The sequence below is a fragment of the Mauremys reevesii genome, linkage group 20 (assembly GCF_016161935.1).
Source record: "Mauremys reevesii isolate NIE-2019 linkage group 20, ASM1616193v1, whole genome shotgun sequence".
NCBI classification, from domain to species: domain Eukaryota; kingdom Metazoa; phylum Chordata; order Testudines; family Geoemydidae; genus Mauremys; species Mauremys reevesii.
Window position 1 is genome coordinate 12,049,918 of NC_052642.1, and position 21,599 is coordinate 12,071,516.

Below are 21,599 nucleotides of genomic sequence, written 5' to 3' on the forward strand. Positions count from 1 at the left end.
CTGTAATAAGGTATGTACAACTATGCCCACAAAGAGTGCATAAACAGAAATTAAGTTGAGCGAATGAAAGGGCAGTTTTAAAACCACCTCATTATTTCTATACATTTTTCATGTCATACTCCTGGACTTCGGGTTCAGAAGACTAAATCCACAGTGTGATTTTGATTACCATGGTTTAGTGTCTTTATTCGAAATCACATTTTAATCCTTTAAGCCTTTTAGCAAAGCAGGATGCATTTAATTATAAGTAATAATGTAAAGGGGAGTTCTTCTATTGCATCACATTAACGATAATCCAAGTCCTGTTACATAATAGCCTGTGTTTTCTACAGTTTCTTGCTTACAGCTTAGAGCACAAAGTCAAATTCACAGATGCAAAGTATAATCAGCGGGTATCTACCTTCAGAAAGTCAGTCTATAGATATCAGTTCCTCCAGTTAATATCCCAGCTAAGTACATTTTATTGTACTGCTTCCTATATAAAACGGACTTGATATTATTTATAATATCCATACAATAATTGCTTTAGTTGCCAGAACCCAATCCCACTGAATAAAACAAACATTCTAAAAGACATTCCACAATCCCAGGATATATTAAAAGAGTTCCCATTTTCTTTTGTATCTATTAACAGATTTTGTCAGCCACATTTCATGCTGACTCAATAATGTTATGTGTGCAGAAATTGGCTAAAATGATGCACACTAGCATTGCTAATGCAAACAATTTTTACAGAGGCATTATTTTTTTTCAATTTACAAATCATTATTGAAGATTAAACCTGAATACTAACTAGGTGCTGTTATCTTGCCACTCGTTAAGCAATGTTTCATCTGCCTTACCAGTTAGATCAGTTGGGGGGGAGGGAGGAAGGATTTTGCCGTGCATTACAACTTAGAGGGGAAGGTTTTTTGGAGACTGGATTAGAAGCAGAGGACCAGCCATTGAAATGTATTTGGACTGGGTTTGCATTGGTTTTGTTGATGTAAAGTCTAGAAGAAGTGGCCACGGGAGTGTGTATATGCATGCACATATATATATATATATAAACACGTGTATGTGTGTGTGTGTATATACACACACACACATATAAAATGATCTCCCGTAGATAAGATGCATCAGCATAATCCTGAACCACATTATGGTTGGACAAAGACTGCATGATGTTGAAGTGTGTTACGGGGAGAGGGAGAGAGAAAGAGAGAGATGATAACTTTGCCTTGTATAATATGAGAGAAAGGGGTAAAACAGAATTCTGTATAAAAATAAGGTTTGAATAGACAACTAGAACCTTTAACAGAATACAATTTTTGCCGTGTAAATTTAGGCCAGAAATTCCATAATACATATAGTTTCTATAAAGCCCTGCACTATAATAAAATTCATCAGCATGAAGAAGCATACTTTATTATGAGCCTTCTTCTTGCACTACTGAAATTAATGGGGGGCTGTCAGTCACACCCAGGCTAGGTCACACATAAAGTCAAATGCAGGACGCATACTCAGCACCTTGCAAGACAGAGATCACCCTGAGAGGTCTAATCCTGCAGTCCTTACTGCAAGTGGATATTTTGCATGAGGAAAATCTGGCCCACATGTACCATCATCCAGATCCACGTACAGTGTGGTTTGAATTTTTCCTTGACTTACACCCCATGCTACTCACTGATGTCAGGGCAGATTTGGCTCAGGAGGTGCAGTGCATATGCCAAGGAAAAGAGTACAGGATCTAGAATAAGATAGAAAACTTGACTAGGGGTAAATCTGTCACATCAAAGCTTCTCCTCACACATAAGAGGTAATAAAAAGTTTCCTGCAATAAATAAATAAACTTTCACAGAAATACCACAACATAAAACAGCTGGGACAGTCTTTCTAAAACGAAAACTTTCAGGGTGCTCACCTGGTGGAATTTATATTCCAAGCAACCAGTATATCTTAAATGTAGAACTTCCATTGGTTATTGTATGAGACTGGAACAGTAAATTATTTCAAGTCAAGGAAGCTTACATCAGTATTAATTCAAAGTAAAAGCATAGCCAATGTGACCTAAACATTATCCCTGCAATGAAAGGCTCATTACAAAACAATATGGGGGAGGGAGGACTAGAGAGACTTTTATTTGCACTAAGACATCATATATATGTGGTCTAATCGCAGATAATTGCTTAGATGGTTCTTTTGGACTTAAAACGAAGTGTCATTTTGATGTCAGCCACCTACATGATGTAAGCAACCTACTCAATCAAATCCATAACCAATCACATCCAGTGCATCTGCTTTACAGCAAAACAGAGAAATCCCATTTCCAATTACATTAGGAGTTTTTTTAATAGCCCGATAAACACAATAAATATAATGTGGCACGTTCCCTCTTTTTAATACATATATATCAGGGGTTCTCAAACAGGGGGTCGTGAGGTTATTACGTGGGGGAGGTCGCAAGCTGTCAGCCTCCACCCCCAAATCCCTCTTTACCTCCAGCATTTATAATAGTGTTAACTATTAAAAAATGTGTTTTTAATTTATAAGGGGGGGGGTCGCACTCAGAGGCTTGCTGTGTGAAAGGAGTCACCAATACAAAAGTTTGAGAGCCACTGATATATATCGATCTAAATCATTTAGACCAATGATAACTTGGACAGCTGTTTCCACAATGGATCAAATTCTACTATAGTTTTCTCATTGAGGCAGTCAGTATCATTACGAATTTCAAAAGAGTAATGACCATCACCACAATAAAATCCTGCATTGTGCACAATTAAGAATTGAAACACTATGCAGCTAATACTAAGAAAAATGCAGCTTCAACATGCTGGAAAATGTTAGCAGAAACTTCTTTGAATAGCTTATGAGTGCCAGCTGAAATGGTATTATACAGCTTAAGACCTCAGAAAGCAAGAAAGCTAAGAGGGAGGCTTTCTTAAATGTATTCCTTTTGCTCTTTTAGTAGATAAATTAGGATGCAATCACTACAAATCATCTTTCAGTGATTGAAATTATATTTAAAATAAAACAAACCAATGTGTGTTTGAATACATAAAACCTATTAATACACCTATGCATATGCCTGGTAGGACCATCACCTTTTGATTACTGCCATTAAGATTAGTGGACATTATGGGCCAAATTCATCCATGGTGTGAATTCACTGACTTCCATGGGATAATTTGGAGCTGGGTGTTCAAATGGAGGGGAAATCATAGCTCTTTGTTTTCTGATTCTCTCTGTACATCTACTTATACCTACCTACAGAGTGTGTATTACACAGCTACCAAACAACCCTGTATCTTCTTTCTTGGGCCTGGGGGTTGTTTGGAAAATACAACAGAACACTAGGGGGATGCTGTTAAACCAGAACTTATGTACCTCTCTGTCTCTTGTGAGAGTGTGCGTGCCCACCCCCAAATCTATCCCCCATCTGGATGCACACAACACTCAGAGCAGATGCAGGTCTGCGTTACTGACTGTTATTGAAAATAATGGGAGTGATAGAAAATGTGCATACACAGAGAAAGGGAGAAATAAGGTGCGCAGGGAGAAAGAGAGAAGATGTGTGTACCCCAAGGGGTATGTTTCACAGTGGCTATAAACACAAACACAGGGTATTACAAATACAGAGCGGTAGGAGCGATCTCTCGGGCTGTCTACACACAGCTTCCTGCACCCTGTGGCACAGCTGTAGCCCTTTCACTGCGTTACGCTCAGTGCAGCCTCCTCATGCCCACCTGCAGCGCTGACCTGCCGCCCTCCTCCCCCAGGGACGCCACGACCTGTTGCTCAACAGCTACATTGAGTCGCTCGGGGGAAGAACACGCGCTAATTGCGCCCAGCTTGCCCCGGTGCAGGGAGCTGAGCTGAGCTGGCGCTCCGGCCACGGGCTGCCCCCTCCCCGGGGCTTTGGAGCGGCTCGGGGCTTGCTTAGGATGCGGCGGCCCGTGGGCGCAAGGTGCACCCCACCCCAGACACGGTGCAAGTTCAAAGCACCGCCCCCCCCCGGGTCTGGTACCTGCGCCCCCCGCAAGGCAGGTAACATGGAGCCACGCTGCGACCTGCCCGCTGTGTCACCGGCCCCGCCTGAGCCCTGCCGCCCTCCCCCCTCTGCTGCTTCCATCCCGGGGGGGCGGGGGGGATATTCAGCTCAACCTGCTGTCGAGACTCTTGGAGGGGGGCAGCGCATCCAACACTAGCTGGAGGAGACCCCCACAGCCAGGGCTGGACGCCCCCTGCCCCCCATCAGGGCCCCCCCCTTTAAACCGCCTGGTGCAAAATCCTCCAGCCTGCAACCTCTCTGCGCCTAAGGACCCGGCTGCCGACCGGTCCGGGGCCCCCAGGACGAGCCCGCTGTCCGGCAGCAGATGGGAACGGTTAATAGAGTATGGAGCTAGGTAGATTCTATATATATATATATATACATATACACACACACACACACACCCCACTCTTCCTTGCAGAGGAAGGTCTTTGCTGAGCCTACACCGCGCGCTCCTGCGACCATCCCCACCCCACTAATGGAAGCAAATGCCGGGCAGACCCCAGCACACACAGCTGCACCATCAACACCCCGGCCGCTCTCGGCAGGTTCAGAGGGGGGGGTTCCCCTCCCCCCCATCCCATTCTTTTCATGCAATAAAACCTCACCCCCGGGCCGGCTAATCGCGATCATTTCCTTCGCCCGCCTGGCCAGAGGATGGGGGGGAGAGAAGGCGCCCCAGGCTCTGCACTCACCTTTCCAGCAGGCGCCTCGGCCGCTACAGGTTCTCCCCCCTGGCTCCCTCTGCCCCCCTCCAGGTCGCTGCTGGCCGGGGGGGGCGTTGGTGGTTTATTTCTCTCCGCCCAAGCCGAGAAATCTCCGGTCACACACACAGCGGGTAGAAAACATGCAGCCCCCGAGGCAACCGGCGGCGTTGGCGGGGTTCCAGCGCTCCCCGTGTCTTGGGGTGCATGGGGCGGGGCGGGGGAAAGAGGGGGTCAATCTCCGGCAGGGGGACAGGTGACCCGGGCCGTCCAGGTGCGCCCCGGGGCCGTCAGTGCTCCATCTCCCCAGGCAGGGCTCCCGCTAAACTCCATGCAGCAGCTGCTGCCTGCCCCCTCGGTGCCGCCAGCAGCCCATGGCGAAGTTACAGCGCCCGCCTTTCCCCGGCTGGGCAACACCCCCCAGCCACCTCCTGGGGCTCGGGAACCGGGACTCGGCTGCTCCCCGCCCGCGGAGAAGCGCCCGGCCGCGGCGCGCACAGACCCAGGCAGCGAGCGGCAGCTTCCTCCCCTCCGAGCGAGAAGCTGCCCACGTACAACTCCTGCCCACTGGAGCCGTTTCACATTGGACACCTTGCGCCAGGGCCCTCGGTAACTCTTTCCTCTCCGGGAGGTGAGGCGCACTCCTGCAGCTCGCTGCACGCTCCTGGAGGGGGGCAGGGGGACAGAGGGGGACAGGCAGAGAGGAGAGGGGCTTGGGAGCAGAGCTACAGAGAATAAAGGGAGTGGGGGCCTGAGGAAAGTCAGCGGGAACAGGAGGGCGGAGGGGCAGATGAACGGAGGGCGAGGCAGAGAGGAGGAGGACGCCAGGGGCACATTTAGAGAGGAGAGGTGGAGAGCTGAGAGGAGGTCGGGGCAAAGAGAAAGCCCGAGGGAGGGAAAGGGAAAGAGATGAGGATTAAGGGGAGAGCCACAAACCACCCATCCCTGAGGAGCATCCCAGGAGAAAGGAGAGAAAAATGTGGAGACCCAAAGAGAGAAAAAGGGAGCGGGTCCCCCTGAGGGAGACTCAAGGATGTAGAAAACTCCCAGGGAGAGATCAAAAGGGATAGACTCACAGCGCTTCTCAGACTGTGGGTCAGGATCCCAAAGCGGGTCCCGACCTCATTTTAATGGGGTTGCATTAGATTCATTGCTGATTCCAAAGCCCAAGGCCTTCAGCCCGTGATGGCCGGACTGGGACTTGGGCTCCGGCCCCACCTCACCCAGGAGCAGTGGGTCTTGGACTCTGGCCCTGCCCCCGAGCAAGGTCATGTAGTCATTTTTGTTGTCAGAAAGTGGTCACAGTGCAATGAAGTTTGAGACCTGTGGGGATAGAAAGTCCAGGGGAATGGGGAGGGAAAGAGAGGAGACACAGCAAGAAGAAAATTAGCATAAGCAGTAAGGGTTGCAGCCAGGGGAGGAAGTGACTGAGTGAGATGCTGGAGGAAGAGATTTATAGCCAGTCTTATGCTACCACTTTTCACCAATCCTCTAACTGGCTGGCAGCACAATCCACTAAACATAGTTTAAGGCTCATATTTGAAGAATTCATTCAAAGACCCTCCCACCTCGCAGGGTCCCAGAGCCATCGGAAGTCTACACAGCAATGAAACAGCCTCACATCCTGAGCCCTGTGAGCCTGAGTCAGCTGGCACGGGCCAGCCGCAGGTGTCTAGTTGCTGCGTTGACATACCCTGTGAGAGCTCAAGTTCCTACATGTTGTATATTTCACTATGGGATATTAATTAGAAATTATCTTAGATATTCATATGGCCCCCTTTACCATAGTATCTGAGCAATGCACAATCTTTAATCTATTTATTCTCACAGAACCCATGTCAGGTAGGTATCCCCATTTTACAGATGGGCAACAGAAGCACAGAGACTAAGTGACTTGGCCAAGGTCACATAGGAAGTCTGTGGAAGAGGAGGAATTGAACCCAGGTGTTCTGAGTCCCAGACTAGCACTCAAACCACTAAATCATCTTCCTTGTCTTTAGACCAAAGACTAACTCAACACATGGGACACAGGCAAAGGCAAAAACAGTGCATATTACTAATTTGTCACAATTCTAGACACCCAAGCGCCAAATAATTTTGTTTCTGACCTACTATGAAAACCCACAATCCTTCAGAATAGCTCACAAACGACATGTTTGATGGGCTGATGTAAGTGAGTGTAGAATCAAACACCAGCATTGTTATAAACAAAAGAAAAGAAAAGAAAAGAAAAGGCATAACTAAACACTGCCACAAGACTCCTGAATGAACAGGTATGTGTTTCAACAAAGACCTACCAGTTACACCCTTACTTCTTGACAACGGAAGCCCACTGTTTAAGCCAACTAGAATGGTGTGCATAGTATTCAGGAAACGACATGGAGAGTTTCCAGCAGCTACTAAAACACTTTGACAATCACATTAATATTAATCAAAGACGGTGTGGCCTCATGGATCACGTGTCATCTTTCTATTTCAAGGGTATTTAATTCATAGCCTGTTAGTGTTGTACGTTTCCAGTGCTGCCTCTCTCTCCAGACCAGTGAATCACTATGTTACCAACACTTAGGGCTAGATGGGGCCTTTAAAGCACAGTGAATAAGAGCAGAAGTCCAAGGAAGGGATCCTGCCTTTCCATGCTCCTCACCTGCTCCAGCGAGCTAGTTAACTCTGACCAGTTGCCGATTATTTCCCCCCTGAGCCAAATCAGTTGCACTGACCAATGCATTGGAAGGGTGGAGCCAAAGCTCTTCTGTGCTGTGCCCACTCCTCACCCCCAGAGGGCAGGGATATTGGGTACAGGTTACTTATATGCACCTGGGCCCCTGGTCTGGGAAGGCCATGCAGAAGCATGGGGATTCTCTTACTCATTCGTACATTGCCATAAAGGTACATAGGCCAGACTACAGTCCGGCACTGCATCATCTTCATTATATAGTACACATATCCATGTCCAACGAAAACACTTCAATTGCTGGTCCATGAAAGTAACTCCCGCTGATGTCAATGGGAATGGAGCTGATAGACCATAGGCCGCCTGCGTTTTCGTTAAATTTTACACCAGGGTAGGGTTGGAATTCGTTGCTTTTTCATTCTTTTCCTTTTCCTTTTTTCTTTGGTTAACTCTTAAAGGGATCAAGCCTGATTTGCTTATATGTTACCCCATCAATTTTAAGAGCACTACTGGAATGAGTAAAGCAAGCAGGGTTTGGTCCATTATAGTTCTAATAAATTTATAAGAACTTAATTCTCTCTTTAAGTTTACGTTCCCCCCATAAATTTCCAAAGATAGTAACCAAATTCCTGCCATCCAGTAGCAAAAGCATCTGCCTTGTGGTTTGAAAATAGTAATTTGAAAATGATTGGAGTTCTATATCTATTTTTTAAATTGTTCACGGACCAGATTCTGATCTCTGCTACACCTGCATAAATCCAAAGTAACCCCAGTTACTCTGGATTTACATCCACAAAATTGAGATCAGAATCCGGTTCTCCCTCTCTTTTACTCCACGTCCTTTAAAACATATTACTGATTGTGTAAAACCTTGTGTTTTATAAGAATAAATATAAATTACCAATTTTGTTCCCACGTGTGAACCCAAATGCTGGCTCTTCGTGGCACAAGCACATGGAAATATGTATTTTTCATTAAGGGATGAAAGTTTCAGAAATCACAAGTATGTCATCTGCATTACATTTCTGCAAATAATGCAGAGGGAGACAATATAATACCAACGTGACAAAGTAATACAGTGAAACATTATTAAAGACAGAGCAAGTTGTTGTCACAGGCCTAGCTGCCTTCTGGTAATTGGTGATTGTTGTCACTGTCAGTACTGAGGCATCACTCTACTAACAAGTGCATCATGGTTTGATGTAATGTGTCATAAACATGCTTCAGATCAGCCAAAATGATTAATCAAACGTTGGGTATCACCCAGTTCAGAGGAGACGGCTCAGTAAGCCCATGACTGGAGTGGTGTTTTTTTCTTTTTTATCTATGCATCAGCTTTTTGAGCTGTACTTTCTGTGGTAAAGCACAGACCAAGCAACACCATGGATACATAGCTATGAGCTATCATTTAACAAGTGACCACCACTACTAGGAACATACCAGCAGCATTGGCCACACCAGATTAGATCGTTGGTCAACCTGCAGCAGAACAAGGGAGAGGCCAAGAGACAATCAATCCAAGCCAATGTAAAATTTTAGAAAGGGCTGACATTTTAAAAGATCTCCCCTTTATTAGCTATGTCATCATTTTATAGACCCATCACATCAAACCGTAGAGATCTTTAAAATGGTCAATCTTCCATTGAAATCAGTAGGAGTTTTGCTCAATTGAGGAAATTAAAACTGGAAAAGATCTATTAGGTCCATCTAAGCTATCAACTTTCCAGTGCAGAATTGTTCCCTACAATATACTACGTGTTCTTGTCCTCTGTCCACTCCAGTTTTAAATGTCCCAAGAAGTATAGGGGAGAGTTGTACTAATACTTCATACCCTAATAGGTCTCACAATTAGAACACGTTTTCTGACTTTTCTTTTTGCTTAATTTAATCCCATTATTCCTAATTAAACCCCTGTGCACCATCCCAAACACTTGCTACCCAGCCTGGATATTTATACCTTTCTAACAATGGTTAATTATTCCAGAGGCAAATTGTTCTTAAACTTTCTCCTTTATTTCATTTCTCTGTTGGATGATTTATTTTGAAGTTTAATGGGCAATTTTTAGAGCTAAATAGCTAGCTTTAATAATTAGTGAGTAGGTTCTGCTTGAGGATTTATGATCCTTCTGTGCAGTGCTTATTGTGTTTGCCAACTCCTGTAATTGATGTTGATTGATTAGGTATTTGCAATGAGGCAGAAGAGGAACCACGTGGAAGATTGTTGGTAGTTTAGGAAGCAAAACAGTTAACAGTGCTTGTTTTGTGGGACGAGAGAGAAGGCAGATCTGCCCCAGCCTTTTAATAACCCAGTGCTGTTGCCCTTGTTCACACTGAATAGTACCTTCTTCCACAAAGAGGATTGATTTTGATTACTCACAGAACAAGGTGCTACTCAGCATAAGTAAGGGCTGCAGCGTCAGGCCTAAATTATCCAACTGTCGCATTGCTTAGAACAGTTGTAGACGGCAGAGGATATGCTTACTACAAAAGGGCCTGAGCTACAAAACTTCTAGCAGATCCACTTCTCCTGCTCACATGCCCCAGGATCATATGGGTATAATCTCACTTAATCAATTTCCTTCCATTGCAGAGGTCTTGGGCTGTGCCTCAGGGTGTACCTCAGTGCATCCTATTTTCTGCCTGAGGCACCAATAGTTTAGTCTGCTGTTGGCTGCAATACCTTGGTCTAATTTCAATTGTTGGGTTTGGTGTGCGAATGCTAGATGCTGTTGGTGTCCTGTGATACACTGGGGATTAGATTAGATTAGATGAGATGAGATGATCTGGGTCCCTTCTGGCCTTAAATTCTATGACTCTCTGATTCTATCTCCATCCCCTCTGTGTGCTTGGTTCCAAAGTTTCAGTTCAGCCCATTAGAGAGACTGGGCTGGCTATAAACATCACATCTAGGCTTAGTTTTGGCACCTGACCACCCCTTCCCACTGAAAGTCCAGGGTTTTGAATCAGGTTTACCTACTAGTGCTAGCTACGGCTTCTGTATTGTAATAGGTTCCCACCCAGAGTGTGGCTCATTTCAGGATGGGAGCCTTAGAAACCAGTTTAATTTTGCAAGTCCCGTTAGTAAACTCTGTCAGCCTGGACAATAAAACAAGAACGCCTTTTAATTACAAAATAAACCTGTAGGTAACTGTGACAACACCCACAGTGGTCCTCATGGTATGTTTTCCAGAAGTTAGCTAACCTCATACCTGGTTCATTCGGCTTGTTCAAGATACCCCATTTGGGCTACCAAGCACCGAATGAACTCCTAAATCCTGACACTATAATAATAATCTGCCCAGTTTAGGACAGCATCTTCTGGAATACGGTCACAATTTTGCTGAATGACCATAGTCCCAATGGGACAACTGGCGATTATTCCACAACCCCAGTCATTATTTTCCCCAAACGTCACAAACAGGTCAAAGAGCATCTGCCTTCTGTGCTGGATTCACCAACAACTCACGTTCACTGACACCAAGAGTCTAGAGCAGTGGTTTTCAAACTTTTTTTCTGGCGACCCAGTTGAAGAAAATTGTTGATGGCCGTGACCCAACGGAGCTGGGGATGAGGGGTTTGGGGTGTGGGAGGAGCTCAGGGCTGGGGCAGAGGGTTGGGGTGCAGGGGTGAGGGCTGCGGGGTGGGGTTAGGAATGAGAAGTTCAGGGTGTGGGGGGGGCGCTCTGGGCTGGGGCAGGGGAGCAGGAGGGGATCAGGGCTCTGGGTGCAGGCTCTGGGGTGGGGCCAGAGATGAAGGGTTTGGGGTGCAGAAAGGGGCTCTGGGTTTGGGGGGGCTCAGGGCTGGGACAGGCGATTGGGGCACAGGTTGGGGCATGGAGTTACCTCAGGCAGCTCCCGGTCAGCGGTGCAGTGGGGGGGCTAAGGCAGGCTTCTCGCCTGTCCTAGCACCGCAGACTGCGCTGTTCTCCGGAAGTGGCCAGCAGCAGGTCTGGCTCCTAGGAGGAGGCGCGCAAGCAGCTCCGTGTGGCTGTCACCCGCAGGCACTGCCCCCCCACAACCAGTGCTCGGGGCAGGGGCAGCACACAGAGCCCTGTGGCCCCCCTGCCTAGGAGCCGGACCTGCTGCTGGCCACTTCCGGGGTGCAGCATAGTGTCAGAACAGGTAGGGACTAGCCTGCCTTAGCTGGGCAGCACGGCCAACAGGCCTTTTAACGTCCCGGTCGGTGGTACCGACCAGAGCCGCCACGACCCAGTGCCTTACATGCCATGATCCACTACTGGGTCACAACCCACAGTTTGAAAACCACTTGTCTAGAACAAAACAGGCAGCATTTTGTGGCATGCAGGTTGTTGAAATAAATCCATGCCCCAGGGCCACCTTTTAGCTGAGCTAACCTACTGAGCTCTGCCCTATCGGTGCTACCTTGTGTCATTAAAGCAGCAGTACAGGGATTCCAGGCATACACATGCCACGAAACAATGCAACTCTCCGACACCTGGTATAAACCTCTCTATTTCAATCTGCTCTCTCAGACATGGAATTCATGATCAGTTACCAAACATCACCATACAGTGTAGCTTCATGTCTTAAAGGGACACCACCAACTTGAAATAGGACATCTGCATCAACTGTGTATTTCTTTCTTTTTTTTTTTTTTTTTAAGGAAGTAACTCTGAAGTCATCCAAGCACACATTTTTTCCAAAGAATATCAAAAGTGGCAAAAATATATAAAAATTATTGCCTGCGAACAGCTGAAACAGATGGTCTGTTGTGACTCCTCCATAGCCTCATGCAATTAATGTGAGTCAAACCACTTTAAAAAAATAATGAAGAATCCATTTTGGAGATTTCCAGCCTTCAGAAATCCCTTTGGACTTCCCAGTTCCTGCTCAACACAAAGTGAGGCACTGGATGTCCCAAACTCACTAATAAACTCAGCCTCAGGCCAGCTTTTATGCTCCTCTAATACGATTAAAGACAATAACTATGGTGGTATGCAAGGATCCTGGGCAAACATGCAACATTCCAGCAAACGACAGAGCTGTACAACACGTGAGGAGTTATTGCTACCTGGGAAGCATCATTATAGAAGATGGAAGACAGCATTATTGAAGGCAGCACCAGAATAGCAAGAACACAACAGATGAGAAGGGACATAAATCTGAAGACTAAATTCCGCCCCCAAGCCCAGCCACCTGCCTCCAGCTGGAGATGAGCTCCCGCTAGCTTGGGGGAGGAGGTGGAGCATTGGCAGGGCCACTGCCTGGGTTAGGGGAGGCGTAGCCTTCTCCGGCCTACTATACCCACTACCCACGCATTACTGAATGGAATAGTTTGTGATTAGAAAGAGACTTGCCAGACAGGGAATTCTGGTTGCCTGCTTCTCTGTAGAGATTCCGAGATCTTCTCTTTTTCTCTGGGAGACTCTCCCTTTTGATCATCTTCACATTTCATCTGCCCCTCTCCACGTTCATCTATCAGCCTCATCGGGCAGATGAGACGAATGGTTGCAGAAGATGGGTGACCACATCAGGGGGACATCAAAGCCAGCAACGTGACTCTGCAAGGAGTTGACAGAAATTTACTGCACATGCTGTACTAGTTTATAATTTATTTAAACGAGGCTGTTTAATAATGCATACCACCCTTTCAGTGGGCAGCAGGACAACCATGGCAGCACAGCACGGACACAAACATGAACAGTTGCAGCTGTAACAGATGTTTAGTTATTAATAAAAGCTTGATATTACCACAGAATATTAAAACACACGTTAAGTGACATGCTTTCACAGACAGCCCCACTACTTACAGGTATGCAGGGATCCTTGCCCATTTGTTTTCATTGCAAACAACGTCTGCATAGACAAAATGACAAGTCCAGGGATAGATTCCACCAAAACCCCACAGTATGGGGATATTAGAGGTGCAGCACCTGAAAGGATATTCTCAGTAGCACTGGGCCAGATATAGGCACAATGGTTCTGAACTCACTGAGACTGATGTAAATTGGGACTACCTCCACTGGAACCAATAAGCCTGATTCTGAATGCACTGACACTCATGTAAATGAGGAGTAACACCACTAGAACCAGGGAACTGGGGTAAAAACCAGGGAGAGATTAGAGTCAGGCCCAATATGCAGGCGAGTGTGCAGGGTGCAAGACTTCCCTGGCTCCCTCCCTGTAGGAAGTTATAGTTGCTGCTGGCATTAGGCTGGAGCAGCCTGTGAGCTCCCACCCTACAGGGATGGAGAGCGTAACTACCCTTGTTACAGAGGCACAAGGAGAGGAAGTCTCTCTGTCCCCACACCCCACCCTGGGCTAGTCACATTCTAGCCTCACTGCCTGTAAGACCTACAGGGAGTCCAGATCCTCCCTTAGGGCCTGACCCTGCACCCACTGAACTCAAATGGAGTCCTTCAGTGAGTGTAGGACCAGGCCTTTTGATTCCTTACTGATGGAGGAAATTCAATAGTTGAGGAGGTTTAGATTGTTCCTGATACTTAATCCAAACCCTCTCCATAGCTCTGGAGCTGAAAAGTGAGAGCAGGGGATTTTCAGGGGCAGAGACCTTCTTGGGAGATCCCTTTTAACCCCTACTTCTGGTCTGATCAGAAGTACCACAAGAAAGAGCTTTTCCTGTGGCATTTTCCCCCTCCCCCCACACTTCTAGCTAGCATAGAGGCACAGGGTGAAGGGGGTCATTATCTGAACATATGCTTAGCAGGTAGACCAGCAAGCACCAGGGAGACATACCTGCCCCAGCCCCCACCCCCTACCCAGATTGTCCCAGTGCCACAGCCCACTGCCTTCTTGCCCCTCCCTCGTGGAGGCAGGAGAGGGCATTCATGCTTGCTGTGCAGCAGAGGTCCTGCTACAAGAATTACCACCAGAGCATTTTTCAGCTCTCCATTTCTGCTTTTTGTCCCATCTGCCACTCCTGCGAGGCTCTCTCCACACCCCTCTTCTGCATCAGAGCATCTGTCCTCTTCCACTCCTTCCCGTCCCCTCAGTGGCCCCATTTTTCCATCCTAGGTACCCACCAACTCTACATGTTCATCTTCCCCTCTCCAGCCCTCCCACCAGCACAAATCCAGATCTCACATCCACGCAGTTGCTCTGCCTCCTTCCCCTCACCTCTGGGGACATTTGCCCCCACCCTGGTCCTCTCTCCACCCTGCCACCACTTCTGACTCCATAGCCGCGCCTTTCCTCAACTCTTCATTTGACCTGCATCCCTGGTTCAACTTCCCCAGTCACGAAAAGGTGCCATCACACCCCTTGGTACCTGGAATACATGTGTTCAGAACAAAGAGATAAGGGATAGACAAAAAATAGTAAATCTAATTTCAGATGAGGCACACGGTACCTTATACTTGTAAATGGATGAGTATAAAAAGGGTAGCTTTAGGAGTGTCACTTTGACTGCACACCTCCTTTGTAAGGTGAATTTAACAACACTGCAGGAGATGGCTTCCCAGTATCCTATTGAACCTTCTTTCCTCTTCTATACTGTTATTGAGTTTTCATAATAAACATGAATGACATTGGGTATTTGGTCTCTTGAATATATTTCATCCTGAACCAAAGTGTGGTCAAGCAATTAGGTACATAGTTTGTCAGCAACTCTTGCTTCCTTCTTCCCTGCCACAGATGAAGTTTCCCATCTGATCTCCTCCTCTAGGCCCTCCAAGTGCCCCAGTGACCCCATCCCACCTCCTGAGCTACCTAGCACCTACTCTTACCCTCTCCCTTACTCTTCTCATTCTCCTCTGGCTCTTTCCCCTCACACTATGAGCAATTCCACCCTCGACCCCACTTGCCCCACCTCCCTTCTCTCTTTCATCTCTTAACTCATTGAGCATGCTGTTTACCGCAGCTGTCTGGAGTTCTATTCCTTCACTTCCATCCTAGACCCTCTCCAGTCCATCTTCCAGGCCTTGCATTCCACTGAAAACTGCCCTAACGAAAGTCTCTAAATAACATCTTCAGAAGCCAAAGTTCAGAACCAATACTCCATCCTCCTCGACCCGTCAGCCACCTTCAACACAGCCAACTGTGCTTTTCTTGAAATCTTGTCCACCCTTGGCTTCTATGACTCTGTCCTCTCCTGATTCTCCTCCTATCTCTTTAATTGCGCCTTCAGATAATTTACCTAGCCCCCTTATTTTGATCATGTCCCCCACCTTTCACTGACTCCCTGTTCTCCATAGTATCAGCTGTACATTATTTGTCTTCACTTCAAGTTCCATCACAGCCAATCCCCACCTTCCCTATCATCGCTCATTCACTATCAACTATGGACTCCCACCTCTGATCAGCCCATGATGCCACCCTCCATCACCCACTTGTTCAATTTTCACCTTTGTTCTTTCTCCCATGCTGCCTCCCACACTTGGGAGGAACTCTCTGTAAACCTACTTCATTGTCCTCCTTCAAATCTCTCCTGTTCTGTGATGCCTACAAAACACTTGACAACAGTTAGGCTGCTGGTGTGCAAAGACCACTGCTTGTCAGGCTGACCAGTATCTCGCTGTTTCCTTGCACTCCTCCATCTGCCTGTATCCTTCTGTCGTCTCTTGTCTTATACTTCGATTGTAAGTTCTTTGGGGCAGACACCATCTTTTTGTTCTGTGTTTGTACAGCACTGGGCACAGTGGGTTCCTGATCCATGACTATTGTCCTAGGCACAACAGTAATACAAATTGATGATGATGATGATAAACTCTGTAAGGGTTTCTTCTGAGCTCCGGATAGCCTCTCACATCTTTCAAACGGTTTTGTCCATCCCTACTTATTGCAACGCCGGGCTTTCAACACCTCCTCTGATAACTGGATTCTTTCCTCTCTCTGCCGGTCATCTTATTTGCGGCACAGACATAGCACTTATGAAGGAGTTTTCTTACTAATAATGACTGAGTATTTCACTCTGCTAGCCAGCCACTTAACGCCAGCCAGAAATGGCCTTTTTATAGATAGCTGTTGAACTTCAAGATCGGTTAGCTAATCAAAGCCACATTAGGAACCCATCAATCAGTAGGGAGCACTGAACAACAGAGAGTAAGACAGTCAATGGCTGTTCAAGGCTGAACTAAGGAGAGCCACAGAGAGGTCTTGTGGTCTGTAAAGGTGTGGACAGTCCCTGTATGCCTCCTTGTGGCCAGGTGTGGCACTGCAGGTGAGACCCACCTTCCTTTCCTCAACGGGCATCAATAAGTTTACTATAACAGATCTGGGCAAGCAGAAGCAGACACATACTATCAAAGTAGCAAAACCCTTTAATAAGGATCCAGGATAGGAGCAATTACAATAACTGGTTCATAAGCTTCTCACTTGGCCCCTGTTCAGTGCTCTCAAACAAAGTCTCTGAATTTGGTCAGGCTACTCACCTGGAGCCTGAGGAAGAAACCACCCACTGTAGCCTGCACAGTTTCTCTCCCTTGACAGCTTCCGGTTTCTGTTTAAATACCCCTGCCCAGGGGAGAGGGGGCAGACAGGGGCTCTCTGAATACACCCAGACTGTCCCTGGTCATAGGCTCTGGCCTGACCCTTAAAGGGGCAGTTCATTTTTTCCCATAGTCATTCAAACCTGTCCCCCTGGTCTACACTTCATATCCCGCATTTTAATCTTGGTTAAAAAGGCCTACAGTCAGCTCTAGCGGAATTCTTTCTATGGAGTTTCTGGACCTGTGCCACTTAGGACACCATCCAGATTAAACCCTGGTTATCCAAGAGGGTTTCATTCCAGCCACAATTCTGTTGAACTTTACATATTAAACAAAAATCTTGTAGCACTTTCCTTGACTCTCTGGTAGATTGCATGAAAAATAAGAGCAGAATCCAAAGCTGTTCAAAGGACTTCTCTTTACAAACAATTCTGACTATCATTGCCATGTGATAGGGACAACGCTGTCAGGTGATAGGGACAAGACAGCTGAACATTCACATTGGGGAATTTTCTTTTATAAGCCTGTTCAGTTTAAGCCAAGCTGCCCCAAAAGCATTATTGTGAGAATAGGATAAGCTTTGGTATTAAGGTAGGCTTTTAGTTGCCATGATACTATGTGTAGCCGAGAAGATGTTAAAGCAGATTTCAGCCAAAAACATTTAACATTGCATCTAAGTGAAGCCACCACTCAGAGAGAGCAAACCACCTCTAATACAAGAATGTAATGGCTTCTTTATATTATATGCTCCACTAATCTGGATGTTGGACCAACAGTCCTGGCAACTCTGCAGTCACAGAAAATGTGACCCTCTTTGGAAACAGTTTCATGAATTTATTGACACCTGTACCAGAAACTGCACTTACAAACTCCTGTCTCAAAAGGAGTGCCAAAAGTACCCAATAATGCACTGATTACAGTTCTGCTCCTCCTTTATCAAAAAGCCCTGCACATTAAGTTTACGCGCCTCCAATATATTCAGGAAGCCAGAAAAAAATTCTTGCCTCTATCTTTAATATTCAAAATTCAGGTCTTGTCTACTTTGTTTTTCCCAAAAGATGGATGAGTGGAGAAGTAGCAGTAATGTAGTGTGACAAGTTACAAACCCATGTAACCTGATGGAGAGGAGGAAGAAATACATATTCAGATGGTTAAAAAAATGTTTTTTTTTGTTTAATTATCGTTAAACAACTAACAACCCACTGCCTGTTAAAGATTCAACACACACCCCTAGTGAAGGGCTGAGAAAGCTTCTCTGAATCTTCCAAGACAACCTCCAACAGAAAGAGCAAAGACAAGATTTGATATTTCTGGTAAGTTTTTGCAAAGTTAAAAAAAACAACCAGAAAAGGAAACTTAAGAAGAAATAAAAAGACCTCAGACCTTTCCACCCTTATAATTAATAAAAACCCCACATGGCAAAAATCCTTTTTATTTCTCTAAGTAGGTCCAATTTTTGTCTGGTCCTTTGAACATTTGCTTAAGATACATTTCATCGTAGCTGAACCGAGTTTGCTTGTAACTGTAAAACCAGGACAGAGTTCTTCAGGTTTTTTGGGTGACAGAATCATCCTTTAAACTGTTGAGAATTAAAGTGATCACTAATCAAGTTCAGTTGGCTCCCCTAGTACTGCAATGCTTCTTGTTTAAAGTTTTCTTTTCTTTTCTTGCTTTTTCTTTTCAGTCTGTCACTCCAAATGTAAAAACCCCAGACTGGTTTACAACACAGCATACCAACTCAAGCTCAACCACTCATTCAGCATTTCTTCATCCCAGTGTATTCTTTCAACAGGGTTTCATTTTAGTTGGCATTTACCTTAAAAATATTATGCTAGGAAAAGGCAAGAAAATCCTAAACACACAGTATATCTGGTATAAAGCAAATTAAGGAAGAGCATCTTAAATAGTTCCAAAACAAATGATATAGTCAGATGGAACAACAACATGTTTTCTTCCCATAATAGGAAAGATGCTATTGCAAAATGTCGACAGAGAAGAGCCACTTCAAAGATCTCAATATCATGGCTTCCATAGGATAGACAAATTTACATAGCGAGGATTTTAACAGCTGTTCTGTGGTTCAAATAAATTGTGGTTATTTCCAGTCTTATTAATAGCTCAGAACCTAATACTATTAAAATGGAAATCAACAGCTGTTCCAGACATGCTCTCTTTGGAAAGTAAATGATGTTTGAACTCAGCCTGTTAAGAAGCCTTTGGTCAATTCTTTCGTTGGATCTGGAGCCCTTTATTTAAATGGCATGAAAAAACCCACATTGTATTCTCTCTCTGTGATATTGAGGCTGCTGGATTTCTACCTTATCCTGGGTAGTTTTTCTTCACTTTTCTGTTGTTCTATTCTATACACATTAAACCATGTCACCCTTATCACTTTTTTTCCTTCTGATAATAGCTCACCTAATAGCTCACCTTAATTAATTACCCTCATTACAGTTGATATGGCAACACCCATTTTTTCATGTTCTCTGCGCATATATATTTTCCTACTGTATTTTCCACTGCATGCATCCGATGAAGTGGGTTTTAGCCCATGAAAGCTTATGCTCAAATAAATTTGTTAGTCTCTAAGGTGCCACAAGTACTCGTTCTTTTTGCTGATACAAACTAACATGGCTACCACTCTGAAACTTATCACTGTAGTATCTGAACAGTTTCCAGTAGCGCACTGAGCACCTTTCAGTGGCCTGGGTTTTATTTTGGGGAATATTTTTTTAAACGTACACGCTGCTCCGTGTGTATGTTAGAGGAAGCAGGTCGGAGCAGCGCACTTTGCATTTGGAGCACTGGCCGTGAGTGGAAGGTGATGAGGTTTGTATGGCCCCTTAGTTCCCGTAGGAATTCATTCATTCAAAGTCTAGGATGAGCTCCTGAGAAAGTTCTGTCTCCTGCACAGATGAGTTTTTCCCTTGTAAATAGAAAGTACCATTTTGCCAGAGTGGCAGAACAGCTAATGCAGTGGTGTTGTGGCTGGGAGCTTTTCCCTTGCTTGCAGTTGCCTGATCCCAATATGATTAATGGTTCACTCCCTTTAACCCATACAGGTAACACCTACACATTTTCCATGTACAACAAGACTACTACCTCACCTGCCACTTTCATCTGCACCAATATTTGGACTCATTCTGTGAGCCCTCAAGTGAGAAGACCCACTGAAATAGTTACTTACTCGTATCAGGATTAGTCATGGAAGGGTTGCATGACTTGCCTTGTTTATCTCACTGCTTGGAACTGGCATTATCCCAAACACAATTCCCTTGCAGCAGAAAGAGGATGGTTCCAATGGATTATCTGACACAATGGGCCTGATTACCATCTTACTCCACACCAGTGTATCCCTAGTCTTTTCAGTCAGTACTGATTCCCACCAGAGTAAGCAATAACCAAAACAGATCCTGGTGGATCATCTCACACATTTCAAAAACTGCCCGATTCATAATGAACTGAGAGAACAAGGGACACTTATAGGAAAACTTCCCTTCAAGCAGCCGGGTTTGCTATCGCCAAGTGATAGATCCTCCAGCCCGCAGTGTGTGATTTTAGGGTCAGTTGGATGCCATTCAGCGTATTAGCATAAATCTGGAATGACAGGATGCTAGGAAGAGATTGTGCTGAAGATTTGGAAAGCTCCTGAAGAATTGAGCAGTTTGGCAAGCCTCTAAGAATAACTGTTCCCCAACAAGGAGCTCTGATATTACGTATGGTCTTTTGAAAAAGCAACTGGCAATGTCAGGACAATTATAAAACAAGGGTTTAGGTCAAATGACGTACTGTTCTCAATGTGCAATGACAACAGAATGGAAGAAAAACACAAGAGAAACTTGCCAAGCTGCATGAAAAAAGAAATAACCAACAACAAGAATGAAAGAGACTTTGTTGGCAGCACTGACTAAATGACTTGCAAATCGTTACTGCCCTCTTTCACCCACCTTCTGTAAAGTAATTGCTGTGTGCTGAAGCTAACTCACCAGAGATACTGCTGCTGCTAACAGGGAACTGCCAATTAATTATCCTACAGCCGTTCCAATCTCAAAAGAACTAGGAAAAGATTTTGAGGGTAGCAAAAAGTCCGGTATTAAAGAAAAGGGGGGTTGGTCAATATTTGGTGGTGCTGAATCTGCGTTTAGCTTCAATGTTTGATGATGAGAAGAGGGAGGCTGAAAGGTCAATGAATCTTAGTGCAATCTTACAAATGAACCTAAAGGAGCAGATACATAGTTATTCTGAATTCAGAGCCGCAGGTGCTAACAGCCAAAGACTGCACAAAGACCTTTGCATAGAGTACAGCCCTGTACAACTATTGGTTGAGCTTATTCATTAGCACATACACATATGCAAGTAATAGGTTACTCATGGCTCCAGTGGCCTGGCCTCACCCCTCACTTTTATATCCGGGGTTACAATCGCAGGACTAGAGCTACATGCGTGCAGCTGGTCGACCTTGCAGGAGTATGAGCCAGGCTCTTATTTGTTTCTTTCTTTTTGGGTGACTTGCACATGAATTCACCTTCCTTCCCCTTGGATTTCAACCCCAAAAGTGCCCCAAAACATAAAGTTAAACCCAGTCAAAACCACCACCTCTCCCTGGATTTGGATCAAAATCGGAGGTTGGCCAAAAAGAAAGTGTTCAGGTCCGGATCAGATTTAAGCTGGAGTTCAGAGTTCCAAATCAGGGTGCAACCAGGGCCCAGGTATTAATGTAACAGCACCAAAATCTTGTGAGCTGTCCTGGCAATATTTTGGCCCAAAACACTGGAAATGTTG

The 21,599-nt window shown here is 45.5% G+C and overlaps 1 protein-coding gene across 4 annotated transcripts in view; it reads right to left on the bottom strand.

Annotated features, from left to right (window-relative positions):
- The window catches only part of CALN1 (calneuron 1), a 283,840-nt gene that overhangs the window by 171,465 nt on the left and 90,776 nt on the right, over nucleotides 1-21,599 (bottom strand). For 2 of the 4 annotated variants that reach the window (XM_039508117.1, XM_039508118.1), the window contains exon 2: nucleotides 12,729-12,932. In XM_039508117.1, the coding sequence (XP_039364051.1) occupies nucleotides 12,729-12,859 (131 nt within the window). In that variant the 5' untranslated portion in view covers nucleotides 12,860-12,932. Of the gene's footprint in view, nucleotides 1-4,009; nucleotides 4,057-4,728; nucleotides 5,294-12,728; nucleotides 12,933-21,599 lie in introns of those variants that run through there. The other 2 variants (XM_039508119.1, XM_039508120.1) reach the window with 2 other exon arrangements.